This window comes from Podarcis tiliguerta, assembly GCF_965153285.1.
Source record: "Podarcis tiliguerta genome assembly, chromosome: 12".
Lineage (NCBI taxonomy): Eukaryota > Metazoa > Chordata > Lepidosauria > Squamata > Lacertidae > Podarcis > Podarcis tiliguerta.
In genome coordinates, this window is record NC_139545.1 from 35743611 (window position 1) to 35767431 (window position 23821).

A 23821-nucleotide genomic window follows, 5' to 3' on the forward strand; every position below is an offset into this window, starting at 1 on the left:
GCTAAAGCAAAGCTGTCGCTTGCCCCTTCCTTAGGTTGCTAGTTGCCTCCCTACATGTCTTTCTAGCTTTCTAGCAGGTTTCAGGAGATTCCACCCTGGCTGTCAGACATCCTGGCTCCTCCTAGTGACCCTATGGCCTCACCCAGCTCACCCAGGTTTCTCCCTTCTCCAATAGCTATGATTCAATTTTGAGACAGAAGAAAGTGTTTATTGGGATGAGAGCTCTTCCCCATCATGGATTACTGGAATATCCCACCATTTTTAATGGGGAGACATTAGACAAGCAGAGAAACAGACTGAATGTCATGGAGGAGGGTCCCTGTTAGCCTGCAGCTGCAAAAAGGCCTCCCCCCCCTGCAAAGCCGGCGGTACCACTTTGCTTTACTGTAGCGTAAGTACAAGACTGATTATGTTACAACCATACAGCTGCTAGACAATAGCAGCCACTGCGATGACATAGATCCAATGTCCTGAGATCAGTGCTTCCATAGCTTACTGGGCTGCTGCACAGGTGGGAGGTGGTGCCCCAGCAGAGGTGCTGGAATGGATCCACTGGTGCACCTGCACAGCCCCCCCCACTGTCCTGCCCTGTCCCTGCACCATCCCAATAAGTGGCAGCAGCATTGGTGCCAGGAGAGCTTTAGATTTAGAAGAGAAATAAAAGCAAGAACCCCATTACATTAACCCCCAACCCTCCATGATAGCTTCATAAAATTTAAAGAAAGCTAATACTACAACATGCTCCTACTTGGGTGAAGACTGGATATCAAAGTGATCTTCAAACTGCAGCTCCACTGCAGCCCCATAGGGAGCAATGATTGTCCACACACAATCGGCATGGGGTGGGTAATTGCCAGGGTGGCCAGGAGAAGAGACAAATCCCGAGGGGTTGGACTGGCTGATATAGAAGTTCCCTCCGCAAGCTGGAAACAGAAGATGAGGAGGAGCTGGTTGAATACTATAAGAAATGTGTATAATAATGTCTTTTATTATAAACACACTAAAAAGGATCATCTATGAGACCCACCTTCATTTTCTGGTATCATAAGGACAATACACAATACTTGCTTCTGTTGTTGTTTTTGTATGTGCGTGTGGAAGTTTTGACATGAAATCGTTTATAGCTTTGGTTTTATCAGTTCTGCCCTTCCTTTTGAAATTAACACACAGATGCTCTCTTCATGAGTTATCCTCATGGAGGGGACTTCATGCAACGATCACGGCATGGGGCCATTCCACTGTCCCTGTCCCCTGGATGCACATGCAATGATATATGCAGAGAGGAAGACCTGCCTAAGAGCAGCTGCTTGTGCATAGGTTTCTGTGCAGTTGTGTCACCTGCATGGTTGGGAGTCTCAGCTGTGTGGAAGTTCACATCCATGCAGATGTTCATGCCTAGCTTCCTCCCTGCGGATATCTACACCAACACACTGACGTCCAGAGGGTGGGGCCAGTGACATGCCCAATGCCTAGGGGCAAGACCAGTGGCATGGCCCTGCTTTCCAGTCAGCCCATGATGCCCCTTAAACTGGGTAATATGTAAAGGAGGCAAGTTTCTCCTCATATGCTATATGCCATAGAGACTTTGTAGCTGTTTCCCTACAGGCATTCATAAAACACCAACTGAGAAATATGCCAGTGTGGTCCTTCACCAGGAGTATCAGAAAAGGTAATGTGCAAATGAGGTCCAGCGATGTATTTTGACCAATTTGGTGCTCCTCCACTCAAGCAAGGACCCCAGCACTGAAGCCATGCTGAATTTTTGGAGTATACCAACAGCTATCAACCCTGAGTGCTAAATGGGCTCTCCAAGTTTGGAGGCACTATGTCACATACTACCAGAGAGCCATTGGTTTCCTGCCTTGCTTGTAGGCTTTCCCAAGGCATCTGGTTGGCCATTGTTGGAAGAAGGATGGTGGTCCAGATGGAGGTATGGTCTGAGCCAGTTGGGCACTTCTTAACCGTTTAATGTTCCTGTCAATCATGGATCCCGACATCATTTGAGAACCACTGATTTAGAGTATCATGAATGTTTCGGTAGCTCCTGTTTGTATTTAGTGCCAATACTCACCAAGACCCTTTGCCTCGTACTTCAGTTTGAAACCTTGCCCTCCATTACTGCTATCAGAAAGGAAGTGGACAAATAGCTGGTTGTCTGTGGTGTACATTGTAGAAAGGGAATTGCTACCACAAAAGCGTCCATTCCTGCTGCTAGGTCCTAACGGTGGGGCAGAAAGATCTGGTCCATTCCTAAGCTAAAAAAACAAACATTAAATGTGCAAGATGATTTATTTCGTTTTCACAACAAATCTATGAGAACAAGCTATTACTTCCCATTTTAAAGATGTGGAATTGAAATGGACAGATACACAGTTACGTGCCAAAGGCTACTCAATTAATCCAGGGAAGAATTGGGATTTTAACTCAGCTGCTTCAGGCCTAAGGCCTTTTAACATGTCAGAAAGTCCATAAACCCACTATAGGTTTTGTATCTCAACTCATAAAATGAAAAAGGGAAACGCTACTGTTTTATGATGGGACCTCAGGGCTAACAAGGACCCAGTAAGAAGTAAGCAAGCTGGTTACTGGTCCCTGAGGTATTTTGGACCCAAGCCAGTTAAGGCTTTAAGACAATAACCTATGGTTTTATCCAATAAATTCATCCCTTTAGCACATGCACTTCTGCCTGTGTAACAGAGTTTCCTCTTCCTACCTTTTCTATGTGCACCCCAGTCTGTTCTGGGGTTGAGGAAAACCTGGAACAGATTGGAGGGGTTCATGTGGGGAAGGAAGAGGAAGGCCTTTGCTCTAATGGGATGACTTTATTGGATAGAACCACAACACTACAAACTGATGCTCAGAAACAAAAGACTAACTGGCTGAGCTATTTCAATATTGCTTTTCTATTGTCCTCACCTCAACATAATCTCCACGACTGCAGGCAGCATCTTCATTTATCACCTGGAAGAGCTCCTCAGAATGGATGCCAATGATGAAGCCAACAGTAACCATAACATGCCAAGAACAATTAAGGTTAGGAGGATAGGTTTGTGGATAGTTGGGTGAAGTGATCACACCACTGTCTGTGTACAAATAACCACCACAACCTAAGTGAAAGGAATAAGACTCCATTAAGGAAAGGACTGTTTAATTTTTTTTATATATATATTTCATTCCTATCCTGTCCAAATCTCTGAAATCTCAGATTTATCAGTTTGGTGCTTCTAGCTCTTATAGAATCACCCTCACAAAAGCAGTGCATATTTTGAGCCAGGGCCAAACTCATAACATACCGTACATGTTTTCAGGCTCAAATAATTCATTTGTAGGAGATCTTCTACTAGATCTTTGCCTACAGAGTATGCCAGTCGCTTTAATTACAGAGGCAGGGAACGGGATCCAGCTGGCACGATAGATCCCGAATGGCACCTTTCTCTATGGACCACCTTGACAGGTGAGTGTGGCTGCCCACCTGTCAGTCATCTGATGTCATACATTGACACCTGCAGTTTTCAAAGATAGAATTGGGATGTGCACTCTTGGTGAACTCCCAATGCTTCCTTTGCAGCTCTGACCTTAACTCAATTTGAGGTTGCAAAAAAAAAAATAATCATTTGCACTTGTGGCTTGAATTCACCCTGGGGCTACAGCTGTAAAGGAAGAATTCTGAGCACTTTAGAAATGTGCTCCAAATTCCTGCTTTCTGGCTGTGGTTCAGCACTTTTTGAATTTGGCACCTTTTCCTGTTGCTTCATGCTTACTTGAAGTTAAGTCCCATTGTGGCCAATGAGGCTCTTACTTCCAGGTAGCATGTATAGGATTGCTGCTGTAGTGCCTTTTCCGCAATCAGATTTGTCACTAATATATCTTGCAATACAAAAATTCGAGAACAAATTCTCTCCAGTGCCACTTATGATGTGTAACATGTGGCACTCGGTGCTACAGCAAAGGTTTGTTTCATGATTCACTGGCTACTTGCAACCAAACCTATCTCTCCCACTCCAGTTTGCTGCTGAAATGCCAATACAATAACTGTGGTGCTACTCTAACTGTGGTGCTATTTGCGTGGCAATTCCCGCCCCCTCCCACGGATGTAGAAATAAAGACACAACACACAAGAAATTAAGGTTAATGGGCGTAAATGGCCACAACTTTATTGATTACAGGTAAGAGTGGTATTGGCTTTAGGCATTGGCCCTAACATTCAAACCGGTCTAACCGGGAAGGGTTAAGCACCAACAGGGGGAGCCCCCCGTGATGCACATCCGTAGGCGCTCCCCCAGGGGTTACTGCTCGGGGGCGCGCTTTAGGCCCTAGCCTCCGTAGGTTTCGGACGAGGCAACGCCCCTCGGAGTCCTTTAACAAACTACCCTTCGAGATGTGGGGGAGGTGATGGCGCTCCTCCCCTCCGACCTTATTTGCATAACAATACCCCTGCCAATGCCTAACCGCCAAAACCGGGAAGTTGTGAGGTTTTGCTACGAGGTAGGCGAAAAAACCAAGTGGCTTCAAAATCACAGCCAATTAGCCAAATGGAAAAACTCCTACCAGGCCCCTTGCGGCGACCAGCCGAAGCCCATAGCAAAGTCCATGGCAAGCCTAAAGGGGGGGAGGGGGGAAATCGCTGCTGCTGCAAAAGAGAGAAAGGGGCGAGCTGGGGCTGCCCTGACCTTAAGAAGACCTGGCTAAGCCCGCCCCTCCCGGCCGTTGATTGGCTGGCCCGGATGTGATGCATAATAATGAGCCTGGGGAATCCCTGCATCCCGCTGGGCTGCCCTAGCCCCGCGAGAGCATAGACGTGGGCGAGATCCCACAACCCCATCCCCTCTCTAGGTCGGGAGTGGCTTTCCTTGACAGGGGAAGCGACAACTTCTTCTGAAGCAACTGTAAATGTTTGGTAATGTACGAAGAACTAGGCATCTCCTCTTGTATCATTTTAAGATTCTGTAATTTGATTATTCTGTTTCTCCAGGACAGAGGTACATTAAAAAATAATCATCTTGCAGCAGTCTAATCCTGTTATCATATACATCTGGGTTCCTTCTCTTTCTTTCTTTCTTTCTTTCTTTCTTTCTTTCTTTCTTTCTTTTTGCATTTGTAGGGACTTAATTTTTTTTTAACTACGTAAAAACAGTTGCACTGTTTTGTGGAATGCAATTCATTCCCCCCCCCTTTTAAAAAGAACCCGCAGCAGTACAAAGGCAGCCTGCAAATCTTACCACAATAGAGAAATGTTTTCTTACTTTGCATTTCCAGGCAGATATCCAGGCAGATATCAACAACAATAACTGTGCAGTGGTTTTGAAGTTACGCTTGAAAATTGGGTGAATTTAAGATTACACCTCAAAAAACATGCACCCGTGGGATTCACAACATTTATGTTTGTGTGCAGAGGATTGTTGCTGAACAGGACAGGCAACAGGACAAAAATAAAAGAGATCCTATAATCACTTCCTTCCAGTCCCCCCCCCCCCTTAAATCTGCAAAGGCACTCAAAGAACAGTTTTAAATGATGACTTACTTTTGTGGTAAGAAGCATTAAACCCAGCACCGGTAATACTTGCATCTGAAGTGAAGCGGATGTACAAAGCATTCCCAGTGGATCTTATTGGCCCAGGAACTTCACGACCACATAGAGTGGCCAGGACTGGTGCAAGGCTGTTGTCTCCTATGAAAAGAAATGGAAAATTGTGTTTCCATACTTCCATTACTTGTGAAAGAAACAGCCATGTTTTATTTGGAGAGGCAATGTTAGAGCTGGAAGTTCTCCGTTCCCCATTTCATTGGTAGCCAGAAGATGGACTGGTTTGCATGCAGCACTAAGCCAAACCATGACAGTGGGAGTCCATGAGTGTGTGGGTACTCACAATAAAAACCATGGGCAACACTTTCCTCGTCATGCTTTCCTACTGCGGTGCTAATCAGAGCTAAGCCATGGTTTGGCTTAGTGTTGGGTCAGAACCTAGGCTCATGGTTTGTCTCTCTGTTCAGACTTTGTGTCAGGTGCATGGTGGCCTTTGGAAATACTTATGTGTGGCATTTTAAAATGCAGTGGTATGGAGCTGCAACAATAGCCTCCTGGCAGCATCACCATGGATACTTAATGGAAGAAGGAAGGGTGTGTGTGAAATGGTGCTGAGGTTGAGGCTATGTGAGTGCACCAGCAGAGCCAATCTAACACTCCTGGCGCTGCACCCATAAGGCCCTGGGCCTTGCCTTCTGCTCACCCTCCTCCTAGTAAGCAGAACTGCCACTGCCACTAGGAGGCTATTGCTGCAGCTCTGCTCCATTAGATAGCCCTATCTGATGGCAGAAATCTGTGAGAGTCACTTATCAGAGGGATGAGCCCCAGTGCACCATGAGTCTAACACAATAGGGGAGGCGGAAGACATGTAGACACGGGAAGCTGGCAAGCACGAGAATTGCAAATTACATAAATCAGGATTTCCATTTGTGGTCCACAACTATGGAAAGGTGCCAGTGTTTCTCACCATCTCTCAGGACAAGTTTATCGTAGTTGCATGAGCGATGAGACTCAATATCCAAGGATAGGATGTTGATCTCCACTGTTGAGTCTGGCGCTCTGATAACCCATGTACAATCAGCAAAATTTCTGTAGTTGGAAGGCCAGTCTGGTGAAAACAGAAATGAAGGTGTTTCACTGGTTCTTGAGAAACCTCCACAGGCTCCTGTCACGAAAGAGAAAATCATGGGTAAAAATAAATTATTTTTTCATCCTGTTTAGTGACAACACTATTTGTTTCTCTTCCGTGTTTGTTTCTACGTACTGTAGCCCTCTAGATTGCTAGATTACAGCTCCTATCCTCCCTGATCGTTGACCATGTTGGCTGGGACTGAAGGGAATTGGGGTCCACTGGTGCCCTATCCCTGTGTATATGTGTGTACAACATGTGCATGCATGCATTGGGCCCACCTAATGTCTTCTTGATACAAAAGCAGGGCCTCCCCTGATTATTTTAATATGTGGGCAGGGTACAGGCCTCTGTTGCTCCCCAACAACTGGCCTTGCATTCTGACACTGAGGTTCAGTGTAGCCTTTTATCCTCCATGAATTTGTCTAATCCGCTTTTAAAGGAATCTAAGGCAGTGACCACCATTGAATCTTGTTGCAAATATAATGTAACTGAGCTGTCTCATCTACCTGACAATTAATGCAATCCCTCTTACTGCTAAAACCACCTCGTATTGAACAAAAGGTTGGCTATACAATAGGTAGCTAATCTTCAAGACAAATGCCGCAGGTGGAAAAGTTGGTGGGGTTGTGATTTCCTAGGATAAGAGAAGAGGTCTATGGGCTTAACTGTGTTGCAGAGTCAAGCCTGTCCTCCTGCCTCTCTGTCCTGTGCTGTGCTATCACCTGCTCCTTGATTCTGTATAGAAAAGCCAAGGCAACACTAAGCTGGCATGTGTACTGGCATGCACACTAGAAAGGTATGCTCTCAAATGTTTCACTTGGCTTAAAAGCATGCCTGAAAAAAGGTTGACTACCACTGGATGATAGCATTCCATCACGCAGACTGGCAAACATACGCTTTCATTATCTGCCTTTCTCTCAGTCGCTGAACGAAAAGGTGAGCCACATGGACAGGAGACCAACCTATAGGAATGGCATGTCCCACAGCTGTAGGTGCTTCCACCACATTCCAGTCCAAAAGGAAGCCCTTTCCATTTACAGAAAAATCAGAGGTGAACTGAAGAGTAACAGAGCTTCCAGAGGAGGTGAAAGAAAATGGGGCTACACCACAGTATGTTCCTATGAGACGAGAGTGCGTGTTGGGCCCATCATATACCTGCAACAGTGAGAATAAAGATTAGTAACACTGTTGGGGTTTTTTAGATGCAGTCAACATTTCTCAGGATACACTTTTCTGAGCAAATTTCTGACAGTTCTCCTCACCCCCTTAAGGAAAAAGAAGGCCACTTTTCAGAACTCCCCCCAAATACTCCCCACTTTTTGTGGCGGCAAAGACTTCCTGTTTGCTTCTGCCAGAAAGGTCCTCCTTGTGGGTCTCCCCCAGGGCATCTGGATGGCCACTGTAAGAACTGGACTAGATAGGCCTTTGGCCTGATCCAGCAGGGGTCTTCTTATGCTCTTACGGTGGGAGGATCGAAGTGGTTGCATGTGTGGCCAAAAGACTGTTTCATGCCTCAGCTCATTTTAAGTTGAGATATAATCATCTGACAGCTCCTTTTGCTTTGTGACTTATTTGTAACAGAGTTTACCAAAATAAAAAAGTTTGCAAGTTCAAGCCCACCTTCAGCTTGTCAAAGTAGCAGCTATACGTATCTTCAATATCCATCTGTGTGATCTGACCATGGACCACTTGTGTTGTGTTGCCAGTTATTGTCCACTGGTAGTTGGAGTAGTGAGGGTAATTTCTAGGCCACAGTGGAGATGCAATTTGTCCACTGCTTCCCACCACAGTATTTCCAAACACTGAAAAATGAGAGGTGGCTATTATTATTATTATTATTATTATTATTATTATTATTATTATTCTGTTGAATGATTTTGCTATGTAGGTAAAAGAGGGGAGATTTTCTTCGAGACCCTCTCCACCCCGAAATTGTTGTTGTTGTTTAGTCATTTAGTCATGTCCGACTCTTCGTGACTCCATGGACCAGAGCATGCCAGGCACTCCTGTCTTCCACTGCCTCCTGCAAATACTGCCTCCAATTTCCCCTTAAGTTTCATTTCCCCTTTCAAGGCTTTGTTATTTTAACTTAAACGAAATCTAAGCATGTGGGTACCATCATGGACAATGTGTTGGGGTTGCACAGCTCACCTGACCTCCCTCTAGGAGAGCTACTGCTGAACGGCAGGATGGAGAAGGGGGTGGCGGCAGGTAATGGTGAGGTTGGCACAGTGCAGAAGGGCAATCCTGCCAGCATGTTTGCACTGTGCCAACCTTGCCACTGCTCTCCTTCCAAGTATGCAGCAGCGACTCAGCCGGAGGGAAGTCAGGTGAGTGGTGAAGTCCCACTACGCTGTCCACTCCTACCGGAGTGAAGAGGGACCCTGAGCTGTATCAGGGTGTCCTGATACAAAAGAGGACATGGCTCCTGCACATTTAATAGCTGTATGGAAAGGGGGATTTCAGCAGGTGTAGTCTTGTTTTTAGAGTTGAGTCAGTAATCCACCATTTTTTACTTTCTGAATTTTGTACGGTATTTTCCCCCTTCCACATTGCCAGTGCATACCTGCCACCTCTACCACAGACACCAAGGGTCTCTGATTAAGAATGTACCCAATGGCAAATCACATGCTCTTATTTGATGTAACTTTTACATTGCCTCTTCATATTTTATGGATTTTTGAATTTACATCTGCCCAGGGGATTTATTTATCTTCAGTACTTATATATGATGTTGGAAAAGACCCTGATGTTGGGAAAGATGGAGGGCACAAGGAGAAGGGGATGACAGAGGATGAGATGGCTGGACAGTGTTCTCGAAGCTACCAGCATGAGTTTGACTAAACTGCGGGAGGCAGTGGAAGACAGGAGGGCCTGGCGTGCTCTGGTCCATGGGGTCACGAAGAGTCGGACATGACTAAACGACTAAACAACAGCAACAACTTATATCCCACCCACAACAGGTGTGTCTGTGTGTGAACTAAGCTATCACAAAGTTAAGGAAGCTACATGATGCTACATATTCTTGGCTGGAACTCTCCAGAAGTTAAAACACAGTAATATTATCAAGGTGTATGTCTACACATATCTTTCTTTCTTTCCTTGCTTGCAAATGATCTGTAAAGTAATTGCTTCTGTTTGAGTTCAGTATTTACTTACTGTGAGCAAATGTGGCCTGGAAGCCCCTTCCATCACCTGAGGCATCTGAGACAAATATAACCCACAGGCCGTGCCCAGTGATAGACGTATAATTCTCCATCACAGAGTCGCCACAGAATCGTCCCACCAGATGGCCACTTGAATTGGCTTCTCTAATTTCTAGGTAGTCCTTGTTGCAGTCGTCACTTGCTTCCATCTGAAAATCTCTGTTTTCAACGGCAATGTGGGCACATTAATTGACATAACAGTGCATGGGGTAAAATATAAAATACAAAGGGAAATGAATGTACTGCATCAAGTAATTATCTCTCAGTGATTCCACAGTTTTCCTCTTACAAGGGTCAGTAAAATGCTAATGGTATTTAAGGGCTCCAAAATATTCTGTATATAATAGGGTCCAGTCCATTTGGAGTGTAATGCATATGGGAAAAGTTATCAGTGAACCTCATCACATTATTACAAATTGTGGCTATCCTGTTATACCGTCTACTTCTATATCCTATTGTTTCTGTGGGTGGTATACAACTTAGTTTTACTAAGGGTAGACCCACTGAAATTAATAAACTTAACTTAGTCATGGTTGTCAGTTTCACTGGGTCTACTCTGAATTAGTTGAATACCACCCATGGTATCCTTTCACCCTATGCACTATAATGAAGGGTTTAAGGCATCAGTTTACCATGCTACACATCTGGAATGACATGCTCTTCAACTGAGATGAACCAGCTTGCTTGACACACTGGCATTAGTAAGTCAATTAACACATGTTGGCTTGTGGATCATGTGGTGTAATGGGTCAGTGCATCTGAATGTTAACCAGCAGGTTGGTGATTCGAGTCCAACCTGGGATGGCTGTGGGCAGGTTCCTGCATTGAAAGGGGTTGAACTAGATGGCTCACGAAGTCCCATCCAATTCTATGATTCTATAATTCTAATCTATACCAATGCATTGTTCAGAATTCTTTCAATTTTATGGAAATGCATCATTTGGGGGGGTTATTTTTTTTGGGGGGGGGGAGGTTCAGTGTTTATTTTGCTTTTTAACTGCATGAAACCCAAAGGAAGAGCTCCTTGCCATTTTAAAGGTTCTGGATGTATTTTTAGTTTTAGTTTTTGTCCATGGGTGTGTATGCATTCCTTGCAAAATGCATGACTTTGAAAGCACATGAGATGGGTTCTGGCTTAATTGCTAAATGAAAGATGCTGATCCACAATTTTGTCTTAAATCATACGTTTGCCCTTATATAGAAGTTGTTCTTTCTCATCCAACGGTTTGTAGAGAATAGTTGATGTTGCTGAGCAGGGATTATATAGGATTCTGCACATACTTATAGACCCTATTTCCTTAAGACACATTGGCCAAGTCTTCTTGTGAGCATGGGAGGGGGGATTAAAAATTGGGTCCTCTGCATCTCAAAGTTTCACCAGCAACAACTTAGCTGACTTATTCATTCTTGAACAAATTGGCTTTGTCATATGTGTACATCAGGAACTAATCTGAACCCTGCATGCTAGGTAAACTGTATTTTTCCTGTATCAAAATTGTATTCTGTATTTCGAAGGTCAGCCATGAATAGAAAATCAAAACCAGAGTTTTCTATGGTTAACATGCACAAAATATCACTACTCAGATTTCCTTCCAGTTTAAGTGGGCCCATATGTCTTCAGGGCACTATGAAATGGAACCAAAAGCCCATCTGGACACACTTCAGACTCATTTAGAGCGATTCCTTGGAACATTCTAGAGGAGCAATTTTGCAAGACCAATATTCAAAAAATAAATAGCTTTTCCCAAATAAAAAGATACGAAACTGATAACAGACACAGCAGATAACAACTGGCATCTTAAAGATGGTTCAAAGACCTCCCACTATTTCGTTATTTTCCTTTCAGTTATGAAGAACTGGGAAGGAACTGCTGACACCCACACCCACACGTGTGTGTGTCTCTGTGTTACAAAATGCTGTGGGTGCTGGCCTTATTGGCACATTTGTGTGTGCAAGACTGTGTATGCATGCCATTAGATTTCATTGCTTAGTGCACTGACGTGGATGTACTTGGTTTTTTGCCTAGAAGGAGTGTGCACATAGGATTTCATGATTTCCTCAAGGAGATAAATATGAACTGCACCTGCTTCATTCTGCATTATACATTCATTTCTTACAACTGTGCAAGAGACTCTGGACTAGGGGGAAAGTATTTGGGAATGAAATACCAGTTCAGTTTGGTTAATCATAGACATGTACTATAATAGCTGCTTGATTAGTCTGGGCTATATATGTGTGTGTGTTTGTTTTGCAAGAGATCCCACAGAGGCAAAAGGAGGAGGATATCTAATAATCTCTCCTTGTTTATGCTATACCAGAGGAGTGGCATTTACAGCATAGAATGCAGTTGTTTCAACATCTACTGGCCACTACTGTGTTCTTTTTCCAAGTTGTTGTGGGCACCGCTACACTTTTACATGCTGGTAATTACATTTCCTACTAAACACAGCGTTTCCTTCCTGGAGCTCCATTAAAAGGCTGAACAATAACCCTTTGGAAATTCAATTTACGTGAAAGACAGCTGGAGCCGGTTGCCAGGGGAGACCAGAATGTTCCAGACACATTCAATATTTGGCGGGTAAGGCTCAGGGAAGTTGGGGCTATTGAAGGCTCCTCTCTCCATATGGAAGGTACCTCCGCAGGCTGCAAAGGAGAGAGGGAGAAATGAGCTGCAAGAAGACCAGTGGAAAAGGAGAAAGATACTGCAAGCAGATTAGAGGTTTTGATAGCCATGAAAACGGGGGAATTCCCTTTTGTGTAGCTTCTTGAGAAAAGCAAATATCTCCATCTCGGATTTATGACTCAAAACAGGAAATCCTAGTTATAGGAACCTTCTCTAGTGGATCAATTTCTCTACTTTTGCACATTGTGGGGCTGAAAGTTTTAAATGGTCCACATATGGCAATTTTGCATTAAATGAAAGGTGCAGGCTAGAATACAGTTTTAAAAATGTTACACTGCAGACTCCTGCCTAGCAGGTGGCATCGAACCCCATAAATCACTGGTTTACCCTCTCCTGGTCCCCTGCTGGTGCCACACACTCTTCGGACCCCTGCCAGTCCGACAACAGAGGATACCAAGCACTCAATCCCACCCATAGTTCACTCACCTAGAACTGCTCTGTGCTGACCCTTGGTTATCAGCCATAATCACTCCATCATCTTCTTCAGCCTTGGATTCCCAGGTGCTGGTGGACTAGAGCTCCAATCACCCATTGGCTAAGTTGGGTAGAGATGATAGAAACTGTAGTCCAATAACATCTGGGGACCTAGGGCTGAAGAACACGGCTGAACAAGACCCAATGTCCACTTGCTTATTGACTGGGCAACCTGTCACAGACCCTAGCATTCCTACTGGGTTTTCACTGACTGGCTTTACTGGTTCTTCCAACCAGCTTCCTTTCTAGCTCCAGACTTGCTCTTTCATTCTTTTATGAGATCATTGCTCAAAGCGACTGTCTCATATTTAAGAGTTCCTGATGCCAAGGAATGTGGCGCAAAGCTTTAAAATTGTTACCCCCATCTGGGAGTATTCAGAGACAGGCTTACCAGATGTTGATGCAGCAACAATGGCATGGAAACCTTTGGCAGTATTTGCATCATTGGAGATGAAATTGACAGACAAAGCACTGCCAAAAGAAGTGACAGGATGTGGAATGGTGGTGCCACAGTAGTGCCCTGGAAAGACCAACATAAGATAAATTAAATGTTCAATAGACCTTTTGGGAGCAAGGGGTCCTGTTTCATCCATTAATCATGGGCCTGTAATCGGTCCTCATTTCTTTATTTTTTCTGTTTAAAGAAGTTTGAGAAAATTGATTTTGGAAAACTGTTAAAATGATATACAATGAAATTCAACCAGGGGGATTTGAGGAAGTCACTTAACAATGTTATTAAGAATGGTTTGATTATAAATAGAATGTATGTATGTATGTATGTATGTATGTTTGTCTTAATTTTTTTTTTTGGAAAATTAATGAATTTTTTTGGAAAAAAAAGAAGTTTACTATATTGCTCTTCAATGCAGCTTCTGGGATAGCTTCCAAAATGAAGATACCGGTGTCAAGGGCCTCACTACCTGTTATATTTATGACACAGGAAGCCCTCACATTTGGGGGAGGTTAAATTCAGTGCCAGGTGCAGAAATCCACCCCACACCTGGTATTAAATGTCACCTATCTTCCATCCATTCCCAACTTTAAAGGTCACAATTTTGTCTGCAAACAAGTGAATTTGCTAAAACAAGAACAATAATGATGATTATGATGATGCAAAATAATAATAATAATAATAATAATAATAATAATAATAATAATAATGCAACAAAATAAGTAAATGCTAACATACCCTGCAGAGGTGCATCATAATTATCCCCTTCCTGAATTTCTACATAATCAGTGCTGCAATTATGCCGTCTGTCTTCAGTTTCAAAGTCAGTAAATGACAGTGTGACATGATTGACTGTTGGGAGAAAGATATGTATGGGAAAGTTTTGCATTTCACAAAAGGAGGAACCTAGTTAATGTTCACACTGAAGGCTGGCTATTTATTTATTTATTTATTTATTTGATTTTTTTCCCCTCGCCAGGATAGAACCACTTAATCATATTGAGATGCTTCAGACATGCATGAACAAGGAGCCTCAGGCTCATGCACTCCTCCTTCCCACTGTTCTAATGCACAGCGATCTCCCTTCTCCTTTCCTGGTCTGCACATATATTCACAATTCTATCTGCAAATGAATGCTAGTTTCAAAGAACTGTGGGCTCTTGTGTGCCAGCACAAGACTTGCATTTCCCTTGTTGTAATTTGAGCTTTATAGCGTTCAGCGCAACCTTGAAACCTTATAGTTGGGGCACTTAGGGACAGAATGGCGAAATTGTACGTTATCTCATTTTGCCCCAGATCCTAAGATTTTTCACATTAATTCCCACTCAGAAAAAGATTTAAGTGTCCCTTGGTCATGCCCATCTACCAGGATGCAGGACTTCCTGCAAAGAAGAAAAGAAGGAATTTTGCATTGTTATCACAGATGAAGGGAGGATGTTAGTCACTCAGCCTGTTTTCCCACAAGAGAGGGATGTGTGTCTGTTGTTAACTTACATGGTTCCTGAGCTAGGATAATCCAACTGCAATTCTGATTGTTTGGGTACTTGGCCGGGTACAGAGGAGAGGAAATGGCAGCACCAACTGAATCAACTTCCAAGACACTTCCACATTCTTTGGAATAAAAGATACAAATGAACATTAGTTAAGGTGTGCATAAAACTGGGCCTGGAACCATGATGGAATTAGACCTTCCTTAAAAATCTTGCATGCACAGATGCTGACAATATGTGGTAAGGCTGCTTTTGGGAATCTCCCCAAATCACTTCCCATAATGGTCAAATATCCTCTTCTGGGTTTTTTTAAAATAATAATATGAAGCTGCCTTTTATTGAGTCAGATGGTTGGTCCATCAGTGGTGGGCAGAAGATAGTTTGTAATCTACTGACTTAGATTTTTAGGTACATCAGCAACTGTTTCTCACTCTTAATAGTTTGACAAAAGGTTGCTTTCCTCTGAATTAGATTACTGAGCTAAAGAAAGCTTTGAGGAGAGCCAGGATATTGCAATTGGGTTGTTGGCAACAATGTTTTTTCTTTTCTTTTAACTTGCTGGGTTTTTCCTTGAAAGGTTAAGAAAGGGAGATACAGGCTGGCATTTAGATAGCAATTGTATCATGTTGCCTGCATGCATGATGAGAACTGGTAACACAATAAACACCCAGTCTGGAAGTAACCCTAGCTAGGACAAGAATTAAAATATATTCATGACAGCCAGAAACTTGCCTTCAGTGAATTGAGCCCTAAAGCCTCTGAGATGGACAGTGCTGTCAGAGCGAAACCGTACAAATATGGTATTTTGGGTGGATAAGATAGGAGAAGGTCGCTGCTGCCCACAAACTTTCCGAAGAAGTGGAGCTTCAGCATTGGCACCATCAAATACCTATAGAGCAGAGCAGTATATATGATTAAGTTTAAGAACCTCAGAACAGCATTGCTTATCTAGCAATAAGAATGTTGTAACCATAGTCTGGGCAACAAATAAAGATAGCCAGTTACATCCAAATAGTACATGTACTGTACTAATACCAGGTTTCAGATGTGATATTTGAAGTTATTCATGTGTAGGAACCTGAGACAGAAGACCCGATTTGTTGGTGGGGAGATTATACAATGTAGTATCAAGCAAGTGTTATCCTACACTTAATTTTCCTTGTTGCAAAATGTCTCTTGGGGAAGAGGGTTTGTTTCATAGGAACTCCAAATCAGCCTTCAAGGTGCATCCTGAATTTGTCAGGATGTGATTGAATCCCATGCCAAAATAGTGGCAGTCTGGAAGCCGCCAGAATTATTGCTGAAATTGATGCTTTACCAGGGGTCATAGCTGATATGTGTTGCTATTTGTTGCTATTTAGCATTTTTAGCGTGGCTTCAGATTAGTTTCTGTTTGTGTACACACAAGTGGGCATTGACAGAGCATGGAAGGCTTTGCTCTATGCAAAGGTTTTCATACCTTTCAATTAGGAATACCTTAAGGATTCTGGGAAAATTTTATAAATGAACTTAAAGACCACTGTAAACAGTTAAAATCATTAGTGGGATTGGAATATCACTTGTAGTTTAATAGTGTTTTGGATATGATGGAGATGTAAAAGATGCAGGAGGAAATGATTAATAATAGGACCCACAAAGGGGAGGATGGAGGTCCAGGAGATTCCTTGGAATCTTGTTTTTATGATTTATGTTCAATATGTGATTGTAACATTTTAATCTGAAAAACCAAACAAATAAATAAAAATAAAAGGGGGAGGGGAGGGAGAGGAATAGATTAAGGATTCCAATTGGTGTGAAGCGGGTTTGAAAAAACAATGCCCCAAACAGTAGTGTTTTATAACAAACTGCAAGATGCATATGCATTTTGTAGAATGATGTGCAAACACAGATTAAAAACCCAGAACTGGAATTGCAGTCAGTACACAGTAAGCAGCAGTGTGATCCCAGCTGAGCTGAGTTACCCCTCTGACAACTGTCACTAAACAGGGAAAGTCAGTGGAGAATTGCATCTTATTTTGTGGAATAAACTTTCTTTTCCAGAATGAGCTTTATGTGGTGTGTAAGATTTTGCCACATCCTGGAACGCCACTGAAAACTGAGTTTCCTCAAGAGGCATGATAAATTGCAAATCTCACCATGTGTGGAGCTGGTGGGTAAAAGTCACAATGGGATGAGTCAGGCCCCTTCGCTATCAGCAAACTGTGACTGTCAAAATGTCATAATTTTGCAATGCTCATTCTCTCGTCTCTTCATTATTACTATTTTTTGCAGGGATAGAGGCAGAAGAATGAGGGAATCTGGAAGTTGGGCGTGATGCACTTTTCTACAGCGACCAGATTTCCTCGCTTCCCCTAAAAGTGCCTCTTGTTCTTGAGCTCATGCCCCAATCGTCTCCAAATGCTGGAAAGCCTGACCAAAGTTGCCGCTTCAGATTGGCTGGCTACAAAACACATGAGTGAAATGTACAGAAATTGGTACATTCAGTTTGGTGATTTTTATAACTGTGCTTTCCTGGAAACAACAAACAGTGTAATTTACCACAAATACTCCACCCATATGCATTTTGCATAAGCATCATTGGGTAATCAGAAACATGGGTACATTATTAAGTCAGAAAAGCGCTCTCTCTCTCTCTCTCTGTGTGTGTGTGTGTGTGTGTGTGTGTGTGTGCATGCACACACACATGCAGGGTGGAGAGACTGGAAGGAAAGGATAGCTACTATTGCTTAGTTTTGGGGTGGGGTCTCCTCTTTTCCCAGTCTAGCAGTGAGGTGGTATTTTGTGTGCCATCTCTTGTTCTTCTGAGAGAATGGCAGCTGACCATTGGTTGTGAGGCTGATGAGAGTTGGGGTTCAACAACATCTGGAGGTCAACAGGCTAGCCACCCTGAGCAAGAGATGAGGATCAAAAGGAAAGGATTGTCCCACATGAATCCAGAAAGCAAATCATATTATTACTATAAATGCAACAGGGTGGAAACCTACCTGGAACATCTCTTCTTATAACACAGGAATATAAGCCACCTTCTTATTTGCTTATATTTTAAATTACTGATGACTTGAAATATTGCTTATAGCTTTCCAGGTTCGCCTGCACTCTATGTTCTCTTAGCTTATATTGCTAAGTTGAGACACAACTCAAAACTAATCGGTTCCAGTTGTTGGAAGAGAATGACTCATAAGCTTACTGGTATTGCAGACCACAGAGCAAATCTCAGTTTGCTCGGTACTTTTTGTGGTTCTTAGAACCTAAAACATTATAATTTTTTTCAAAACGTCTGCCAACATGTACAGTAGCTTCAGAAATGACCCTTAAAAAAACAGCAACTTTTATTTTGCTCATCAAGTGAAGTGAAGGACCAGGAGCCTGATATGCTACAATACTGCCTTTCCATCATGCACATGACTGACATGGCTGTTTTTGTATGTTAGTACCAAGATAGAAAGTGCTACTCTTGCAAGATCATCTGGGTGAACTACTGCGTGTACTCATACAAGTGGCTCCACTGACATCCTGGGCACCACCCATGTGAATAAGTATCAGAGGAATTAGCACAGCACAATGATGACATTTCTCTTTAAAATTTCTCCCCAAGCTGTTATTTGCACTAACAGCAGCTTCGCTCCTAGGCAAATAGCAGCTGGTGGGGTGAGGGCAAGTTTCACTGAGACATGGGAAAGTGCTTCTCTTCTTCCTTAAAAATAATAATCTCCCAGTACTCACTGCAACATAGTCATAGTTACATGAACCATGAGATTCTATTTCAAAGTCTGTGAAGTTCAGCAGAACACGGTGGCCCCCATCGACTCGAATGACCCAAGAGCAGTCACTGCTAGTGCTGTAAGGCTGAGGATAGTTGGGAGAATGGATTTCACCGCTTGGAGCTTGGAAAACTCCTCCGCAACCTAGAAGTGAAGGAAACGGATGCTCATTTGAGAAACCTGCATATTTTACCAAGAGTTCAAATGACTATCTGCGCTACATGTCGTACGTATTGGCAAAGCCATTAACTCCAGAAATAAATGCTAACCTGTTTATTAGGCTGAAATTGAAACAACAGTCCTAGCTTCATTAACGGGACTCCACTAATGGGCACTTTGGTGGGCATTGAAGAAGGCAATGGAAGTTTGCCCATTGTGCTGGCTAGCTGGCAAGAGGGTAGGAGCGGGATTCTGCATGGCCTCAGTTTCTTTGGGTTACGCGATGTGCAGCAGCCTCAGGACACAGCACAGGCACTTAGACAGAGAAGTGTCTCTCCACTGCCTGGACAACTAGGTGTCCCTCCCAGTGCTGGCCTGGGGCATTCGGCTGCCTGAGGTGAACAGCGAGTTGGCGCTCCCTCCTGCTTCCATGTACAGAAGCCAGTGAGAAAGGCAGTTGACTCTTACTTCTTCATGGCCAACCGGACAGCACCCTCCACTGCAGAACCCTGGCAGGAGCTCTGGATTGGCCCCACCCCTTCTTTCCCCTGGTAAACAACAGTGACCCACCTGCCAGGAAGCTGGGGCAGCATCCCTGCTCCACCCAGTGAGTCACTTCTGCTCCTGCCTTTTGTATGGAAGGCCACACAAAAACCAGAGGTGGTTTTTTTTTAACACATAGTCCTCTCTCCAATGTCTCTCCACAAAAAGAGGAGACATTATCATAATCTGTGGGCACGTTTCAGCCAAGACGTGAAGCAGGGCTGGTGAGTGTTGTGTTTCAGCAGTATAACAGCCACGGTGGTCAAAATAAGCCGCCCCGAATTCTCAATTTTATGTTGCCCCATCCTATGTTGAGCAAGGCACATGACCAGATGACTCCCAAGGTCCCTTCCAACTCCCTGATTCTGTGAATTTAGGGGTCCAACTCAAAGCAATTCTTTGAGTTAAAAATAAGCTGAAATGCTGTGCTTTGAGCTCAATCCTTGCACATCCCATGATTCTCCGGGGCAACTGCTTATTGTCATTTTAACACATCTCTAATTACAATGATCATGGGTAAAACTTTGGGGGGGGGGGAAGAAGCACAGGAAGAATGAGCTAGCTCCATGGCGCCACACTTGCACTAAGTATTGTTGTAGCGTACTAGGAGAATTTAGAGTTCGACATAACTCTGGGGTGTTATCTTCCACACTGCCTCTTCGGCTGCTCTCAGGCCTTACATTTAAAGTACATTTTAAGGAAGTGGTATAGAAATTGTTGAAAACAAATAAAATAAATAAAGAATCCTGGGAACTGTAGTTTAAACACACAGAGAGACATTCATTCTCACCTCCAGGCATCTCTTGCCAAGTGGCATTGAAGCCCCTTCCATTCACATATCTGTCTGTCTTGAATCGGACTGAAACTGCATTTCCAGTGCTAGAGACATGTAGAGGGTTTTGTAGCGATCTGGGGGCGCACAGTTGGGCCAACCTGGGAGAAGAGAAGTCAGGCCCACCATAGATCTGGAAAGAAAATAGAAACAGCAAAAGCAAGGCTTGCTTTTTAAAGAGGAAGCAACAACTATCAAAAGCAACTAGTGTCCCATAAAGAAAGTAGATTTAACATTTCATATGAATAATAAAAATTGGAAGTCAAAATAAATGTACGGAGCTGAATGAGGCTGAATGACATTCCACTGCCTATTCCAGCCTCCCTGGGGATCCATCATTTGTGCAGAGCTCCTGTGTTCTCCTACATGTGATGTGATGCCGATTCAGAGATATAGCCAAACCTCAATCCTGTGCCCTGACAGTCTCCCACCTCCAAACCCACTTTTGATGCCCTTGAATAGGCTTTAGAAGATTTCCCCACAAAGATGTGGCAAGGCAAGGGCCACAAAAAGTGTGTATCAGGGTACACTCATCCTCTAGGCCTTGGGGTGATGCTGGTTTGCCCTACATGGAGGGTCAGTTATGAAGAAACTTGCCAGGTTAGCTGCTTTAATATTTCTGTAACATTTCGGTAGGAACAGTTAAATGCCGTGGATTAATGTATAATGCATCACCTGCTAAAGGTCTCAGATTAACATATTTTCCGAGCTAAGCAAAGATTTTTAAGCTCTCCAAGGCCTTTTAACAACTTTTAACATTTTGTAATATAACTTGACATCCCTATTCATGCCTGCTTTATTACTGCTGGTCCATGTTTTAGTGGTAACTGGCCAGGTTTCAGCTCTTTTCAGCTTTTTTAATACGAGCTACATGGCTTTTATTGTCTCGTTTTATTTGGGATCTTTATGTCGTGTCTGTTTTTGCTCTATTCTATGTTACTTTCATAAAAAGCAAATTGTTGTATGTCACCTAGAGATCTCATGTTATGAGGTGCTGGACAAGTGCAAATGAGAAATAAATCATCCCAACTGCAATATTTGAACTTAATATCTTTGGCTCTGATTCTAGGAGTTGCCTGGATGTTTTTACACTTATAGCCCCATCCTTGATGGGCTTCCTAATTGTGTCAAGCCCCTACCCATCATCAGAATCTCACGCTTTGGGGCTGCTCTTCAGATAGTCATGGGCAACATCTGGTGGTCTGAGGAAGGAGCTGCAACATTGGTAGTGGGCTAAAAGTGTGGCCCTGATCCAAAGTGATAATGGTAATGCTCTACATGCATTGGGAAAGAAAGGTTCCCAGATATTGGGGAAGCTTCTAAGTGTGTTCAGTGGGACCATATAGAAGTCCCCATTGGATCTTTGTGTTCAACATTTGTGGTGTTTTCATGCGTGCCCCGGTGTTCTCTATACACTTTTAACCCTTGTGAGTTCAGGCAAATGCTCCAAGGGAGCACCATCACACACTTAAAGCACATTCAACACACATTTAAAGCATATGACTTTCCCAATAGAATACTGGGAGGTGTAGTGTATTAAGGGTGCTGGGAACTGTAGGGGAGAAGCTTTTGTTCCCAGGATCATTTAAGGGAAGTTGTGCCCTTTAAATGCACTTTGCATGTGCTTTAAGATTATGGTGTGCGTCTGCCCATTGTTAATCAAACTATTCTCTAGCATAGGAGTAGCCAAAGTGGTACCCTCCAGATACTACTGAACTTCATCTCCCATTGTCCTTGACCAGCAGCCATGCCAGCTGAGGCTGATGGGAGTTGCAGTCCCACCATATCTGGAAGGCACTATGTTGAGAACTCCTGCCCTAACTGCTATAGTTTATGGGTGTTTGTGAACATAAATACAGTACAAAGAGATTATGATGATGACAACAACTGTCTCTTACTTAGTATTATACTCACACAGAAAATCAGGCTAAACCCAACTCAGCGTTCTCATTTTCATTATGTAATAAACCTTAATACCCCTGAGGAATGATATTGTGGTAATAATTTTAGAACTGCTGCAAACACCTCTCCATTGTACATTTAGTCAGCTGCATATTTAAACCCCCAAAGGGATTTTCTTTCCAACTCCTAAGCCAAGGTTCACGAACAGATGTTTTGCAAAGTGAATCAGTCCCATGAATCCTAGATATATATCAACAATATTCCTTTTGATTCATCCTATTTGAATGTAACTGTCACAATGAGATGTGCTCCACCCTGCCATGCCTTTCCTATAGGAATTATAGAAAATAACAGTCCTGTGTTTTCCCAAGGAAAATACTCAGTGGAAAGAACAGGGCAGCCCCTCCAATTCCATTGCTTTGAATAATGAAGAATGTAGAATAATAAGCCGTCACTGATCCATGATATTCAACACAACCCACAAAATGTATACAGATAATTGAGCATATCTTACTTTAGTTTAGTGGCTCAAAGGTCAGAATATATGATTTCATTTGAAAGAGTAGCAGCATTTTGGCTTCTCGACTAGAGAAAGGGCATGTGATTCGAACTTATAATCACTCCTCTGTCCTATCGGTTCTTGAAACATGGTGTGGATATTACAGAAATGAATGGAACTGCTGTTAAAAGGAGATCTTTATTAAATAGTTGGCCTTCAGTCTGGGGAGGGCAATGGGGGTGTGGGGGCAGAGCCAACATACTCATCTCAGCCCCATCCCTGTCCCAGTATGGAATTTCCATATTTTTGTAAAGCCTATTATATAGGGCACCTCCCATGTTCTGCACTATCATCACAGCCAATCAGGGCATGGTGGGCAGCTTTATACAATGGGTGAAGGAAGGGCTTGTTATGATGCTGAGCTTTCTTGATCACCTTAGAAGGTTCTGGAGAAAGCGAGCTTCGACACCTGAATCCTTTGTGTGTACAGATCATCAAATGCCTGCATACCCTCCAACATTCCTCAGCTGAAAATCGGGATGTGTGTCACGCTGACACACAGGTCAGCTGGCTTGTGTGGAAGCACAGCACCAAAAGACGCATGCTGCTGCATGAGTCTACCTGGCAGCTGCTTGCTCCCTTCCTCCATCTGTGTCACACCTTAGGCTACCATGACAGTGGTGGTGGAGGCTTGGGTGAAAGCAGAGGGGCCAGCAAGAGTGCTGCATGTATCCGCCACCTCCACTTCAGCGGCGAACTGCTTCCCCTGCGCGTGAGGTTCCTACTTCACAAGGGTTCCAATGCACACGCAAGCCCTGGCTCATCCTCCAACCCGAGCTCAGTGGCAGAAGGGCTTGAGGGGGGAAATGAAACATTCCAGGATCAAATCAGAAGTTGGGATGGCTTCGGTAATTCTAGGAATGTCCTGGGAAAACAGGGACACTTGAAGGGTACAGTATGTGTCTGTACCTCTTTTAAGCTGCTTCTACTACTAGTAATGATAATGATAATAACAAATTAGAGGAAAATCAAGATGGGAGGCTGCATACATACCATGTATTTAAATCACATGACTTCCCCCAAAGAATCCTGGGAGTTGTGGTCCACCCCTCACAAAGCTGTAATTCCAGCAACCTTAACAAACTACAGTTCCCAGCATTCTTTG

The 23821-nt window shown here is 43.4% G+C and overlaps 1 protein-coding gene across 1 annotated transcript in view; it reads right to left on the reverse strand.

Annotated features, from left to right (window-relative positions):
* Window positions 1–23821, reverse strand: part of CUBN (cubilin) — a 134775-nt gene that overhangs the window by 37166 nt on the left and 73788 nt on the right. The window contains exons 30-44 of the mRNA XM_083405700.1: window positions 20214–20388; window positions 18684–18865; window positions 15693–15849; window positions 14965–15081; window positions 14209–14322; window positions 13411–13539; window positions 12373–12505; window positions 9816–10021; window positions 8277–8458; window positions 7619–7811; window positions 6492–6689; window positions 5522–5668; window positions 2917–3107; window positions 2072–2255; window positions 749–923 (exon numbers count right to left, since the gene is read on the reverse strand). Of these exons, the coding sequence (XP_083261826.1) occupies window positions 749–923; window positions 2072–2255; window positions 2917–3107; window positions 5522–5668; window positions 6492–6689; window positions 7619–7811; window positions 8277–8458; window positions 9816–10021; window positions 12373–12505; window positions 13411–13539; window positions 14209–14322; window positions 14965–15081; window positions 15693–15849; window positions 18684–18865; window positions 20214–20388 (2483 nt within the window). The remainder of the gene's footprint in view (window positions 1–748; window positions 924–2071; window positions 2256–2916; window positions 3108–5521; window positions 5669–6491; window positions 6690–7618; window positions 7812–8276; window positions 8459–9815; window positions 10022–12372; window positions 12506–13410; window positions 13540–14208; window positions 14323–14964; window positions 15082–15692; window positions 15850–18683; window positions 18866–20213; window positions 20389–23821) is intronic.